Raw genomic sequence first — 15,517 nt, 5'->3', positions numbered from 1 at the left:
ACAAGATGTCTTTATCGTAATCGCGTGTGTTTGAATGACGTATAGTGTACATATCTTTGTAATATGTATGCATGTAAAGTGTTATCAATTTGGCAAGTTGAAGAAAATGAAGTGAATAAATTAGAGAATGACTGCTAAGAATAAAAATTCTGTTTACAACATGTTCTCGTTTTAGACATTTACCTACGGTAGATCTTTCGTCGTTCGAAGAAGCGTTATTTCAGCGAAAAATCTTGAATAAGATTCGATGACCATATCGAGCTAGAAATAGAAATTGTCTCATGACAGATAAAATAAAAAATAAATATAAGTAATTAGTGACGAACAATAAGTCTAACGTTGTGCATGTAAAGGCGAAAATCTGTATCTACATATCTTTTATCAATGAACACGTGTGGCATTAAACGACACTAGAATTACGATAAAGTTGTTACGTGTACGAGATTAAAATTACGTTACATTATATGCAGCATCATGCATGACACGCAATTTATATCGATTTATAATAAACCATAATTTTTTTATATTTTATGTTGCGATTTGGAAACCACACAACATTCTATTTTCATTTCTATTTACAAATAGAAAGTCTCTATATTTGTGCTTCTAAATTAATAACACTGAATATAGCAATAGATAGTAACGATATCGATCTTGAAATTGATTGCGATTTGTATTTGGTCATGCGATGAAGAGGTAAATTCTCAGTTACCGTAAAAGCAATTTCTCATTTCTTTAATTAGCATTGATTGTTAACATCAGACACAGCAATGTTTGTAAAAGTAAGAACTTTACTTTTTTGTAAATAAACTGCACACATTTTTATATACTGGGTATCATTCTTATAAATTCCAGTCATATCATGGTTACATTTAAGTGGTCTTCCAACAAGATTCAAATGCAACGAATGATCCTCTTGACCATCATTGGTATGATTTCATACGGAATATTGAAGGGTCACATGAAATACGAAAAAGAGGTAACCATATCATTTCGACTCATATAAAATTACAGTCCCTGGTCATCGAATTAGAACCATATGCACTTTTCTAACTGTAATACGTCATATATATACACACTCACACAAATTGTTTTTGATTATCCAAATTATTACTACATACCTACACGATTACGAATATTTCATTTTATTTAATTTATAATTAGACCATGTTAAAAAATATTCTAGTATTCCCAGGTCAGGCAATTCATCTGACTTGAGTGCCATTGAAAATTTCTGGAGCATAGTTAAATTATTTATTCATCGTTGAGCAACATATTTAGCAAAACAATAAGAATATAAAATATATAACACAACAATATACATGGAGCATGCTGTAAAGAATACGAGCTATAATGAAGGTAAAGAAAGGAAATAAATTATCAACGTGTATGTGTATATAAAAAATTGCAGTAATTAATAAATTTAGCTATTAAAATTTGCTCATGCAAATTTCAATTTGATTAAAAAAGAGAAAAATATAGAAAGTTTCGAACACTTTTAATTCGGTGATCAGGGATAGCACTTTTTGTTATTTCCCTCAATGCAATCACCACTCACCTATAATTAATTAATTAGTTCCTAATAATAATACAGATGTAAACATTAATCCCTAAAGAAAAGTGCAGTAAGGGGAGAATAAAACATGCCATGCAAGTTTAACTAACTTATGAATCATCGTTCGATTTAATTGTTGGCAACTCACATTATCGGAGTGACTAGCTAGTACCTGACGTCATTAATTCATCGTGTCCAATCCGCTCATTAGAGAGCGCATTGATCGTGTGAAGTGTTTTACATAGAAGTTTCGTTTAAGGCTCGGCCAGATGGACGAGATTTATAGCGTGCAATGCACAATTAATTATCATACCGTTCGATGAAACTTTCTTGATTCGGTTCGGTGTGTTTCCTCGGTATTTATCTCTGATTCACGTATTTCTTTGGTATTCGCGTGTGGAAAATCTAACACGCCCCAGCGTGGTTGCATCGCTGATCCAAGTTCAGATATCAGATGTTTATATCACGCGATGTGTTGTACGTATTTGAACCGCGATTTATATAGCGCTCCCGTGATACGACAATTAATAACACGTACTGTCACAATGCGCGTTACGATACGCACTCAACGTTGAATTTCAGTCAATGTATTCATGTAGGTACATACATGTAGCGACTCGTGAATTTATATACTTGAACATTCACTATAGAAAACTTTTTTTTGAAATTTCATGAATATGGATTATTATCAGAAATTATTTATTAGAAAAACAAATCTGAATATTTCTATAGAAATAACAAGATATTTATTGCTAGTGTAATATATTTTACAATTTATTATGTATATTACTAAACACATTGATTAAATTAGAAAAACAAATCTGAATATTTCTATAGAAATAACAAGATATTTATTGCAAGTGTAATATATTTTACAATTTATTATGTATATTACTAAACACATTAATTAAATTAGAAAAACAAATCTGAATCTTTCTATAGAAATAACAAGATATTTATTGCAAGTGTAATATATTTTACAATTTATTATGTATATTACTAAACACATTGATTAAATTAGAAAAACAAATCTGAATCTTTCTATAGAAATAACAAGATATTTATTGCAAGTGTAATATATTTTACAATTTATTATGTATATTACTAAACTCATTGATTAAATTAGAAAAACAAATCTGAATCTTTCTATAGAAATAACAAGATATTTATTGCAGGTGTAATATATTTTACTATTTATTATGTATATTACTAAACACATTAATTAAATTAGAAAAACAAATCTGAATCTTTCTATAGAAATAACAAGATATTTGTTGCAAGTGTAATATATTTTACAATTTATTATGTATATTACTAAACACATTGATTAAATTAGAAAAACAAATCTGAATATTTCTATAGAAATAACAAGATATTTGTTGCAAGTGTAATATATTTTAAAATTTATTATGTATATTACTAAACACATCTACTATTTAAACATTAATATTTAGGTAAATATCCGAAGTTTTTATATCAACTTTAAAGACTCTTCTTGATTTGATTTCTAACTCAGAAATTGCGAGATTTAAGCATAAGGAGTGTACGAGTAACAAACTAGTTCGTAAAGATTAATTAAATAGTGACTTTTGAAAACTAATTTAATCCCTTTACAATATATTATTATACTTAGGTAAAGATTAAAATCATTTCAATTTATCTTTAATTTTCTAATTAAAATACATCTTGTCAAAAATAGCTAAGTATCCGAATACTTTTTAGTAGTAGTATGTACATACAACTGGGCCAAACAGCGGTTCGATATTTAATTAACAACAGGAAACGGAGGTTTTGAATTTATTTCACGAATTTTTCGATCGATTTGGCTTTAAGTAACAGACGTTAGTCTACTAAAGAGAAGCGTGACGGTAGTTGCTCTCGATATAAGGCAATTAGTCGTTCTTAGAATTCGAACAGGTATATTTTTGACCTGATTTAACGGCTCTATAAGATAACACGATGTCTGGTGATCAGCCGGAGGCGTGAATCGATTAGTTTTTCACTTTATCACCGGGGAGATGCACTACTCTCTTCAATATCAACCTTCTCATCGATTGCATAACGCATTATCGTTCTTCCCGTATCTGGCCGAGTTTCCTCTGGATAAAAACCAATTATCACGGCGTACGATTTCTGCCTATATTAATCGTCCTTTACCGCTACGAATCCCGCTAGCCTCGATGCCTGAGAGATCGCAAACAGTAAATGAAAATCTATCGCGGTTAAATGGCAAGTATGCGAATTAAACCGAAAAACGCGATAATGTTCGTATAGGAACGCGCGTAGATCCGCAATAGTTAGCCATACAGGATGTTTCCGAAAGTTAGCTTCAAACTGCAGGAGTACGTATATAGTAAAATTTAATAAGTATGTGTCCAATGAGGAAGTTATACGGCGTTTTCATCAGCGAAATTCATATTATTTATCTCTGTCTATAGCATACAGTGATTCATAAAAGTACTTGAAAAATTATAAATTAAAAATTATAAATTATAAATTCTGTATACGTATATTGTATGTATTATATATGTCGGAGATGAAAGGAAATCGGGGCCTTTCCTTTGGAATTTTTGGAAAAATCCCCAAGTCCAGGCATTTTATTATAACTGTACTTAAATAATAAAACTGAGAAATAGTTGTTTATTTAAACGTAGCTACGGTCACGGGAGAGACGTGTATCTAACATAGATATGGAGTATTTAAATAGCTCTCCTTAAAAGCAAAGATCGACTCGAGGGGAAGAGAGAAGTACGGAGAGAGAGAAGTATAAGGACAGTTCCACTTGGACTGAGTTTAAGTCAGGTAAGTTCTACCTGTACTGTGGACAACTACGTTGAGTCACACCCGAATCGTGAATCAGCAATCAGTGCAAGAAATCGCATTCGTCGTCCCGTTGACCGTGGATTCGTTATTGAGTCTAAGTTCATTGCCATTCACATCCAGAGTATCTCATTACCACGGTTACTTGTCAAATTCTGTCATAATCATAATTGTACTAGTAAATATTTTCGCTCTTGCATAACAACAATGTCTAATCCAAAGAAAGATTCGTTACACGCCCCTAACCCTAATGATAATCCGACATACAAAATATTAAAAAATTTCATTGGCAATATAATGAGATGTGACTATCATGATTATGTTGACAAAATTTGACATTAATCTGAAAATGTACGTAGAAGGCACGAGATATTTAATTACAAGGAAATTTTAAAGTGTTTTATGTAACACACATGATACAAATAATTTCATGAGCTACCGTATGTTCGATGTCCGATATGATATTCATTCATTGTAACAGTCGTATCAGCATGTTTTCTCATTGCAATTAGTTAAATAATGTAAACGTAAATTATGATATAATTGTGAAATATACGCGCACGAATGCTATAATACTAAAGTGAAAAGCATTATTATTTTATTACTGTTACCAACAACGAGCGATATCAGTACAATTATATAATAATGATGTGTTTATTACGCTTAATCTAATGATTTACGCACGATAAACATGCAATGAAGTTTCTTATGCTTTTACAATCTCGCAGTTGAAAAGGTCTTATACATACTTAACGAAACTAATGATGTTTGAACCAAAGCTTATTAAGACTTTCCTCTGTTATAATCAAAACTATATACTTTTGAAATTCTGCATCGATTTTCTGAAACATCCTGTATAACACAGATAGTAGCCGCGGAAAGAAAAGGAACGGAAAAGGAGGAAAGAAGAAAAGAACGTATCGTTTCCTATGTGTTTTCGATCAAACGTGTTCTTGCTATTTCGCATTAAACCGCATATTCCGTGCTGATTGACCGTATCAGTGTTACGAGATCAATCAGCTCGATTATTAAGCTGTCGATATCTAATCAAGAATGACCCTACTTCGGTAAAAGGATCAACTATAGACGTGGTTATCCGTGCAAATACGTATGTATTGCAATGTTATGCGTTGTGTGTATGAACAACGACGGAGCCCTCGTTTCTCGCGTCGCGTCGAACAGCCTAAAAACCAGGCCATTTGTCACGCAACGTCGATTCGGACGAGCCTTAAAAACAGGAAACTTTAATTAATTCGGTGAGACGAGCTTTGTGTTCTTACGATACGGCCTGACCTTGTAACTCTTTTCCCTCTTTCGCGATCAAGGTGGCGGAGTACATGAGCTCGTTGGAATATCGACAGGCGAGAGAAGCCAGCCATGACTACAATAAGCAACGGATGAAGAACCAACAGCAGCTTTCGTCCGACAAGTGTCTTTCTGCTACGGACTCTAATAATACTAATGCTTTTCCGGAAGTTGATCAGAGTTCACATGGAAGATAAAATCAAACGATTTTGTTCCTGATTGTTATACGTAGAATGTATTGGTAATATTTATGTTTGATATTTTATCAATCAACTGATGTAGAAGGTATATTGGTATGTAATGGTGTTTGAATAAAGATCAAAGAGGTAATAGCTAATTATGCTGCGAGTATAAAATAGCGTATTAATATAATATGCTTGGCAGAGGCATTCTGAGTTGATGATCACGGTAACGAAGAGCTAAAGGTAAATTTCATTAACCGCCTATCAGATTTCATGTTTACAGGCGATGATTCCTAGAATGCGAACTCGCATAAACTAGGTAAATAGATGTTGGTAAGACTTGCCGTTTCGAAACTAATTAGACTTCCTATTAAAGAGAAAAAGTGGAAATGAAATTTTCTTTTAGATTTGGATAATGTTGGACAATTGAGAGGCTTGTAACAGAAACGGCTTCCAAACTTTTGTTTTCTTTTTTACGTAATAATGCACCTAGCGTATATGGATTGTGAAAAATGTTCCGTCTTTATTTATTGTCAAATTAAAGTTAAATAGTTCTACAAAAACAACCTCTATCGAGTTGTATAATACGATGAATATTATGTTAAAAATATAAAATACGAGTATTAATTAACAATTAAAGACGTTAGAATTCTTCCAATTTCCTGAGAAAAAGGCAAACATGGACAAGGGCCGTTTTTGTTACGAGTCGTTTAATCAAAACCAGAGCTACTATCAGAGGAGCATCAAGTATCCAATAGGAAGTAATTGTTTTAAGAAACGGAGAAAAGGAAGGAGTAGAAATTTGACAATAAATCTATGAAACGATGGAATTTTTACGAGTACTTGGATTCTTTGACCATCGCCAATCGAGATTCCCGTGAAGACAATGGCCGTTAGCTTCGCAGGAGTTTCGGTCGTTTTCAACGAGTATCTGGCTGGTATCGCGGACGTAAGGTCAGGGTGGACATGATATTTCCTGTATCGGCCGCAAGACAAAGGAACAAAAGCTGCTGTCAAAGTACGCGAAGCGTGTAAGTTACTACGAGTTAAAAGGAATGGCCACCAATTTGTTGATCGTTAACGCGAAGTTAACTAACTGCATTGCTAATTACGGCGAACAAGGCGCTCTCCTCGTTTTCCTGCTCTGTTCCTCTTGCTTCGAGGAAATTGATTTCGGAAAATATTCGAGTTTTTGCTCTGCCTTGATTATGATACAATTGAGCCTCTCAGAAGCCTGATCGATTACATAAGCCCATGATCAATGTTCAATTTAAACTTTTATAAGAAGTATCATCGCAAGAAGATGACGTAAATCGTAAGTCATAAGAAATAGTTATTATAACATCATCACTTCTCTATAGTATTTAATTTACAGACCTGTTTGAGCTGTTGTTTGGAGAGCTTGATTCATAGATTCAAAAATTCCATGCGTTTCTATTCCATATGGAATGAAAATTTATCTGAACAAACACAACGTAGTTAAACATGTTTTTATTGTCATACGATATATTCTATGATTTACTGTGTCGCTATATGACACAATCGTTAGATATGTTTCGTAAAATCTCCGATAAGAGAGAAAGGTCGTTGAAATCATCTTTTCAAGGTGGCGCAGAAAATGTAACGTGTTCTTTTGTAATGTTTTGTAATGTTTGCAAAAATAAGTGCAAGAGCATTGTTGTTTCAATTAACGAATCATTCATTTAAGAAAGGAGGGGAAGAATGATAAAGAAAAAGGAAGAAAATGATAAGAATTAAAAATATTTATTCTTCTTTACATTATATTATTTTTTCTTTTCGAATAGCAAATTCAAAGAACGGAAAAGAATAATTTAATCGATAAAATCAGCTGTTTAAACCCGATGGGTTTTGCCCTAATAACTTGTCCTGTTTTATTTAATATTTAATTAAAATTTAGATTTTTAATAAATGTTCTTTATATTATATTATTTTTGCTTTTCGAATAGCAAATTCAAAGAACGCAAAAGAATAATTTCATCGATAAAATCAGCTGTTTAAACCCGATGGGTTTTGCCCTAATAACTTGTCGTGTATTATTTAATATTTAATTTAAATTTAAATTTTTAATAAATATTCTTTATATTATATTATTTTTTCTTTTCGAATAGCAAATTCAAAAAACGGAAAAGAATAATTTAATCGATAAAATCGTCTGTTTAAACCCGATGGGTTTTGCCCTAATAACTTGTCCTGTTTTATTTAATATTTAATTAAAATTTAGATTTTTAATAAATGTTCTTTATATTATATTATTTTTGCTTTTCGAATAGCAAATTCAAAGAACGCAAAAGAATAATTTCATCGATAAAATCGTCTGTTTAAACCCGATGGGTTTTGCCCTAATAACTTGTCGTGTATTATTTAATATTTAATTTAAATTTAAATTTTTAACAAATGTTCTTTATGTTATATTATTTTTGCTTTTCGAATAGCAAATTCAAAGAACGCAAAAGAATAATTTCATCGATAAAATCGTCTGTTTAAACCCGATGGGTTTTGCCCTAATAACTTGTCGTGTATTATTTAATATTTAATTTAAATTTAAATTTTTAACAAATGTTCTTTATGTTATATTATTTTTGCTTTTCGAATAGCAAATTCAAAGAACGGAAAAGAATAATTTCATCGATAAAATCAGCTGTTTAAACCCGATGGGTTTTGCCCTAATAACTTGTCGTGTATTATTTAATATTTAATTTAAATTTAAATTTTTAATAAATATTCTTTATATTATATTATTTTTTCTTTTCGAATAGCAAATTCAAAAAACGGAAAAGAATAATTTAATCGATAAAATCGTCTGTTTAAACCCGATGGGTTTTGCCCTAATAACTTGTCCTGTTTTATTTAATATTTAATTAAAATTTAGATTTTTAATAAATGTTCTTTATATTATATTATTTTTGCTTTTCGAATAGCAAATTCAAAGAACGCAAAAGAATAATTTAATCGATAAAATCGTCTGTTTAAACTCGATGGGTTTTGCTCTAATAACTTGTCGTGTTTTATTTGATATTTAATTTAAATTTAAATTTCTAATAAATGTTCTTTATATTATATTATTTTTTCTTTTCGAATAGCAAATTCAAAGAACGGAAAAGAATAATTTAATCGACAAAATCGTCTGTTTAAACCCGATGGGTTTTGCCCTAATAACTTGTCGTGTTTTATTTAAAATTTAATTTAAATTTAAATTTCTAATAAATGTTCTTTATATTATATTATTTTTTCTTCTCGAATAGCAAATTCAAAGAACGGAAAAGAATAATTTAATCGATAAAATCGTCTGTTTAAACCCGATGGGTTTTGCCCTAATAACTTGTCGTGCAAGAGCAAAAAGATAATTGTATAATTAAAGCCTCGTGAGTTGCGCGATGCTGGCTCACATTACGTCCGTGCTAGTTCTATTTGTACTGTGATCCAATTTAAATAAATGTTCAGAAGTTATCTCCAGTTTATGTATATTTCGTAAAAATAATGTAAAAATGTACTCAAGTAGTGTAATATAAATATTTAATCGTCCACCTGGAATTCTGCACGTATATTAAATTAGTTTTAATTAAAAAAAGATAAAAAAAAAAAAGAATTAACGAATGTTAATATTCTGAAATAGGTCAAACCGCTGATTCCTTTTATAACATTTATTATTCTTTAGTTGATCAACCGAACGACGCTTTTACAACTTAATTCGATATGTAATGCCAGTAATGAACTGCTGACGGTTATTTACATAAAAGATAAAACTGTTTGTGAATATCTGAGCCAATGCACGTGTTACGGCAACACTCTATATGGCTTTCATCAGTTCGTTTAATTTAAGCCGTTTTAGGAGACGCGCGTTACTGTCTCCGATACATTTCTCCGACAAAGTGAAATTGAAAAACGTATACACTGATAGATGCAAAATTCAGAGAAAGGTCCATAATAGAAATCATCTAGTACAAATAAGAATTATTTCCAGCGTAGAAAATTATAAAAATGCCACATAGAATTAGCATCATTGCTGTTCCGGATAAGTTTACCAAAGAGCATAGAAAAGATTCAAGTAAGTTTTTCTCGTAGAGAACAGTTTATTTAATCGTATCGTTCTTCTTCGTACGCTTCTTAAAAACACATTTTATCTCATGTACGTTGAATAGATGAAGCGAGCCAAAAGAAAAGGTCTGCGGATTTCGAGACAGCCATTGCCGCAGCTGGTTATGGAAAATTTCAGTATCTTCTCCTACTGACGATTATTCCAGTATCATGGGCAACCAGTATCGACAGTTCCAGTATCGCAATGATTCTTCCGTCTGCAGAATGCGATTTGCAAATGACATTCTTTCAGAAGGGTGTGCTAAATGCCATCATATACATAGGTTTGTATTGTAACTCAAAAAGATTTTGTTGCGATGATCGCAAGTCCATTCCTTGATATATTTGTTTACACAAGTAAATACCATGATCAAGATTATTTTATATACTGTATAAGTATATAGATAACGTCAATCACGTGAGCGACTAGTTACTTGATTAAATCATTACTACTGGTCGCTACAGATTGTTTTTATTCTACTTTTGCTCGAACAGGGCCAACTAGTACGCTAAATCTAAAATCCTAGTGTCCATAAGAATATATGTTAAAGGCATTTATTTGAAACTTTTAGGAATGATTTCTAGTGGTTTTCTATGGGGTTACATAGCGGATGCTAAGGGCAGGAGAGCCGTTTTTCTTTATGGCTGTCTAGCTGATAGTATTTGTAACTTCCTGTCAGGGTTTTCACAGAATTTTTGGATGCTTGTATCTTTCAAATTCCTTAGTGGTTTCATGTGAGTTTATAACAGAGATTCTAAATTATTTGAACCTTTAATTGTCAATTCGAGTTATTCAAAATAATTATTGGATTACGGATAACAATGCAAGGTCAAATTTTAATTGACGTAATTAAACAATTAGGACTTGACTAAGACTTGTTTCTTTTTTAAAATATTGCAACAGGTATAAAATATTATAATTTCTTTTAATATTTAAATTACTTTTTACATTTAAGTTTCTCACAAATACATGAATACACATAGTGTAATAGTTATTTTACGTTAGAATAAGCGGTCCCCATGCTTCCATCGTGGCCTACACTTCCGAATTTTATGGAAAAAAAGAAAGAGGAAGAATTTCATTGATCGTCGGTTTTGCCATTACATCTGGACATATCGTAAGCGCAGGTGTGGTATATGTGACTTGACATCAAGATAAAACGCTTGTTTATATGTCAGATCGCTAAATCTTGTAGTGCTGGCGTTCATCATCATTCCACAACGCTGGTCCATCGTCCTGTGGGACGGTGCGTTTGTCTACAATTCCTGGAGACTTTTTCTTTCCGTCTGTGGAATGCCAATATTGATCGGCGTTATTTGTCTCTTCCTGTTTCCGGAAAGTCCAAAGTTTCTCATGTCACAGGGTCACATGGAGGATGCGTTGAAAGTTTTCAAGATGATTTATAGCATCAACACGGGAAAATCGGCGGAAGAATATCCGGTTAGAAGTTTCAATAATTTATTCAGCTTTTAAATGTCCGAATCTTTTGTGATGTTCTACGAATTACATTTTTCTTTATTTGATATCTAAAATAAATATATTTATTAAATTTTTGTACTGGTATTAGCTAGTTTCTAGAAATGATCATTCGTCCCAAGAATATCAGTGTGAACAGTGCTGCAAAAACCTTACGATCATCTTTTTAGAAATACGATAGACATATTTGGATTACATTGTTTTATGATTAAAATGTTCTCTGTTTAAGATACAATATTTAGAAAATGAACTTCCTAAAGAAGGAAGTGATAACGACCACGATGGAAAAATAGAGAGGAAGGCAATTTTCTTTAGTCCACATTTAAATAGAATTCTCTTGGTCACGGTCATGCAATTTGGTTCAATGTACACGTGAGTATTTCTTAATGTTTTGGCCGAGTTAATATTACATTAACTTTGGAGTAAACACAATTACCGTGATCGGTAATAGTGTGACAAGGAACTTTGCAAATGGGTTGTTGTTAAAAAGTAGTTAGTAGAATGAAACTTTTAATCGATTCATTTTGTCAGAATGACAATGTTTGTGACGAACGACCTTATTTGCTTTATCTATAAATACTGACATCGCGTTGCTGTTCTCAGTAACACGTAAAAGACAAGAAATCGAGAGGTGACGTTTATCAAGACTGATATGAGAACAGTAATCGTACAAAAATCCACGAAACGTCAGTGAGGAAACAATCTTATCAAAGGACGACATTCCAAGGAAGAAGAGAATACAAATTGATATTAAGTAAATTTCTTTACGTTTTTCATTTTACAGAACCAACACGATTCGTATGTGGCAACCTCAACTTTTCACGATACTAGGAAATTTCGATCCAGTGAATTATAATCTAACAGAAGGACATAAATCGACATTTTGCGAGATCTTGGATTTCTTCTCTGTCGTAGACGGAACTTCCGCAGCCATTGAAGAGAACGTGAACTGTACAAACGTGGGGCAGCCTACTTAGCAAACATATTTTCATCATCCCTCTCAGTAAATTTTATTTCTCCTTGTGTTTCTCTGATTATATAATCTTTGAATTTTCTAGATTGTCGTGAGTGAGTCTGTTTATGTGAATACGATCGTTGTAACTGCCTTTGGAGGTATTCTTATTTTATTGAGTAGCTTTCTACTCAATATTTTGAATTACAAAATCTTACTGTGTAAGTATTTATAATGAAAATTTTATAATCTAATTATGGTAAAATCTCGATTGTTCCAACTGTTTATGACACACGCCGAATAATTTCGCTTTTGTACGAAAGATCATTCATTTTGAGCTATTTTGTAAATATTAATATTAATCAGAAACAAGAAGTTTTCCCAGTTTCGGTTCCTTTTTGCAAGGGATCCACAAATTTTTCACTATACATTATACAATTCCAATAATCAGTGTATTATACGCTATTGTATTATATTTACACATTGACTGATAGTATCATTTTAATGATAATTACGCGCTTAATTGACAGTATTAACGTACAATTACAGATATTTCTTATGGAGTAGCACTTATATGCATAGTTTGTCTGAACTGGTCGTCTGACACATTACTAACACTAATTCTGACGAGTTTGTTCATTGGATTGACAAACACTACCCTAAATATAATTATTGCTGCAACCGTCATTATGTTTCCAACTTCTCTAAGGTTAGATATAACAATAGTACCAATTAAATAATAACATTAACTAAGATATTACCATAGGAACATAAAATTCAGAATTTAAAATTAAATTAAAATCTTCTATTAAAATTAGAGCGATCGCAGTGAGTCTGGTGATGTCAGTGGGAAGAATAGGGTCGGTGGTTGGGAACCTTCTCTTCCCAATTTTACTGGCTCAAGGATGCTTGGCACCCATGATCCAGTTGGCGTGCTTGATATTACGTAAGTTGCGCTCTCCCACTGTCGAACGTGTTTCTTTTTAAAAATACTATAACTCTTCTTCATTGTAGTTTGCTCCACTTTAACGTGCTTTCTTCCGTCGACCAAAAAAGCTAAATAATAAGAAATATGTAAATCTGTGTTACGATATGTAAGCTTCTCTCAAAGAACTTGCTAATACAGAAGTTTTTACGTACATACATATACTCTAACTACGAATACTAAATCGCATCTCAGATAGCCTACAGACCTCGTTTTCCAACACTAAACCAAGGAATTACACGTATACTCATCCTTGAATCATTCTAACATGATCAAAATTTCCAAAGCGAACCACGATACCTTTCTTAAGACTCTGATGACTATAATATTCACATTAAGAATAAACAAATTTTAGAAGGATCAAAAATGTAAGAAAATTCAACAACTCTGAATATTTCAAAAATAAGGAGTATCGGATAATTGAAGAAAGGCATAAATAGATAAATGAATGATATCAATAAGACGAAACGTACAAAATAAGAGGATAATAGAAAGAAGGATCTATCGAAGCAAGGAAGCACACGTTCGAAGGCGAATACAGGCAAAAACAACAACGATGTTTGTTAGACAATGGAAGGGTGGGATGTTTCCAGTTGGACACTCTTCACGGTCACATTTTCAGGAGAAGATCGATCTCAGTTTAAAACAATGATCGAGCGCGTCGAGGACGAACGCGGCGTTCCTCGCCCAGCGTGAACACGACGCTGCTACGGGGGCCTTGGGTTTCACTTTCGACACATCCTGGAGAGCCCTCCACGCTACAGCCTTCACCCACATGCTCGTTCTTCTCGATCCCCCGCGTACAACGGCTCCGTTCAGCCGGCGTTTCGTGTGGACGCGGCTTTATCGCGCGCCCGGAATCTCGACACCTTCGCGCTAGCCACGTTGATCGAGTAATTACGCGTGTCCATAAAACTTACCGCGCGTATTACAATGGAAGAATGGGAGAAAGTCAAGGTATCGAATTGATTGCAACGTGACGTTTTATTTTGTCACGAGATGCAGCGATGATGCTTGATATTTGATTTTGCTTCTTGCTTCTTCAGTTTACTTAAACGATAATCTATCAGTAAACTGGTGCATTTAAATCTCATGCATACATTTTATGTTTACTAATAGATTGCAGATAGTAGTGTAGGATTACATTTTTGCGAAGAATTTTGTTACAATTAAAGAAACAGAATGTAAGAGAAGATTTGCTTCAATAAATATAATAAATACTGTATTTTAGATATTTTATATATTTTTGTATAGTACTGTACGTATTTCGTGTATTTTTGAACAATGTAATTTGCCAGAAATGCTTAAGAAATTATGTCTATGTTAATGCATGAGTTGTATCATTAGTTTGATCACAAGAATTACTAGAGAATTTCATATAATACACTTTTGTAATTCGATGTTATTTGTATTTACTAGTTCAATTAATACGTTACAGTTACGATCTTTGTAGCATAAAATAAAAAGAATATTTTAAAGGATAACTAGATTAAATTTAATAGAACTAACGGGATACGAATGGCAATAAATGCTACTCGTAAAAAGAAATTAATCTTGTTTTACTTGAACAAATACTGTGCCCCTTGCGCTACTGATTCTCAATATTATCTTTTAAATAAAGCAGAATGAGGCTCGGGGAACTCGTTTACAGCTATGCGTTCACTTCAACCGCATACTTTACTTTCTTTGTCCTAAAGTAACGAATGTAAGACTTTAAATGGTATCACACAATAATACCACGAAGAAAGAAATTGCTAGGGTAGAATGTGCAGTTGACTCGCGCTGTATACGTTTCGTTGGCGTTTCGTGTAAGAAGCACCCAAGGTGGCGCCTAAGACAGCATTCCGAATAAATTGCGGAACGGAAGAGTGCAGACGTACGCACGTGTCGGAGGAAAAACGTGTTGGCATAGCTTTTGCGTTTTTCTCTCTGGTGTGTTCATCTACTAAGAGCTCCATATTGTTACAACATGGAAAAACTCTTGTACATAACATGGCTATCTCTCGTCATTTACTAAAGAATTCTTCTTAAATTTCTACTTTGATTTCGGAATAATCTTTATATATTATAATGTGATACAATGTAGATAAAATTTGAGTTTTAATAATTTTAAAAAACCTACTACTTATGCATATGCAAGTAACTA

General features: G+C 32.5%; 1 protein-coding gene and 1 long non-coding RNA gene across 2 annotated transcripts; both read left to right on the top strand.

Moving 5' to 3' along the window:
* The first annotated feature begins 4,503 nt into the window (after window positions 1–4,503).
* On the top strand, window positions 4,504–6,017 carry LOC132910346 (uncharacterized). The gene is made up of 2 exons (XR_009658745.1): window positions 4,504–5,631; window positions 5,701–6,017. It is a non-coding gene; the product is annotated as an uncharacterized LOC132910346 (long non-coding RNA).
* Window positions 6,018–9,505: 3,488 nt separating this feature from the next.
* On the top strand, window positions 9,506–14,855 carry LOC132910334 (putative transporter SVOPL). Its single transcript, XM_060965968.1, has 11 exons — window positions 9,506–9,928; window positions 10,023–10,241; window positions 10,530–10,692; window positions 10,964–11,085; window positions 11,154–11,398; window positions 11,664–11,806; window positions 12,219–12,393; window positions 12,493–12,607; window positions 12,936–13,095; window positions 13,205–13,332; window positions 13,401–14,855. The coding sequence occupies exons 1-11, from the start codon at window positions 9,862–9,864 to the stop codon at window positions 13,448–13,450; spliced, it is 1,587 nt and encodes a 528-aa protein (XP_060821951.1). The 5' UTR covers window positions 9,506–9,861; the 3' UTR covers window positions 13,451–14,855.
* Window positions 14,856–15,517: the final 662 nt, after the last annotated feature.

This window comes from Bombus pascuorum, chromosome 9 (genome assembly GCF_905332965.1).
Source record: "Bombus pascuorum chromosome 9, iyBomPasc1.1, whole genome shotgun sequence".
In the NCBI taxonomy this organism is placed as follows: Eukaryota; Metazoa; Arthropoda; class Insecta; order Hymenoptera; family Apidae; genus Bombus; species Bombus pascuorum.
The sequence above is the reverse complement of the archived record's forward strand: the minus strand, read 5'-3'. Positions and strand labels throughout refer to the sequence as shown.

Bases quoted from the DNA above. Each gene is read 5' to 3' on its own strand.
- LOC132910334 (XM_060965968.1), top strand. From the start codon at position 9,862: ATGCCACATAGAATTAGCATCATTGCTGTTCCGGATAAGTTTACCAAA. The intron at 9,929-10,022 runs GTAAGTTTTTCT...TACGTTGAATAG, and splicing joins AGAGCATAGAAAAGATTCAA to ATGAAGCGAGCCAAAAGAAA. The intron at 10,693-10,963 runs GTGAGTTTATAA...ATTTTACGTTAG, and splicing joins AAATTCCTTAGTGGTTTCAT to AATAAGCGGTCCCCATGCTT.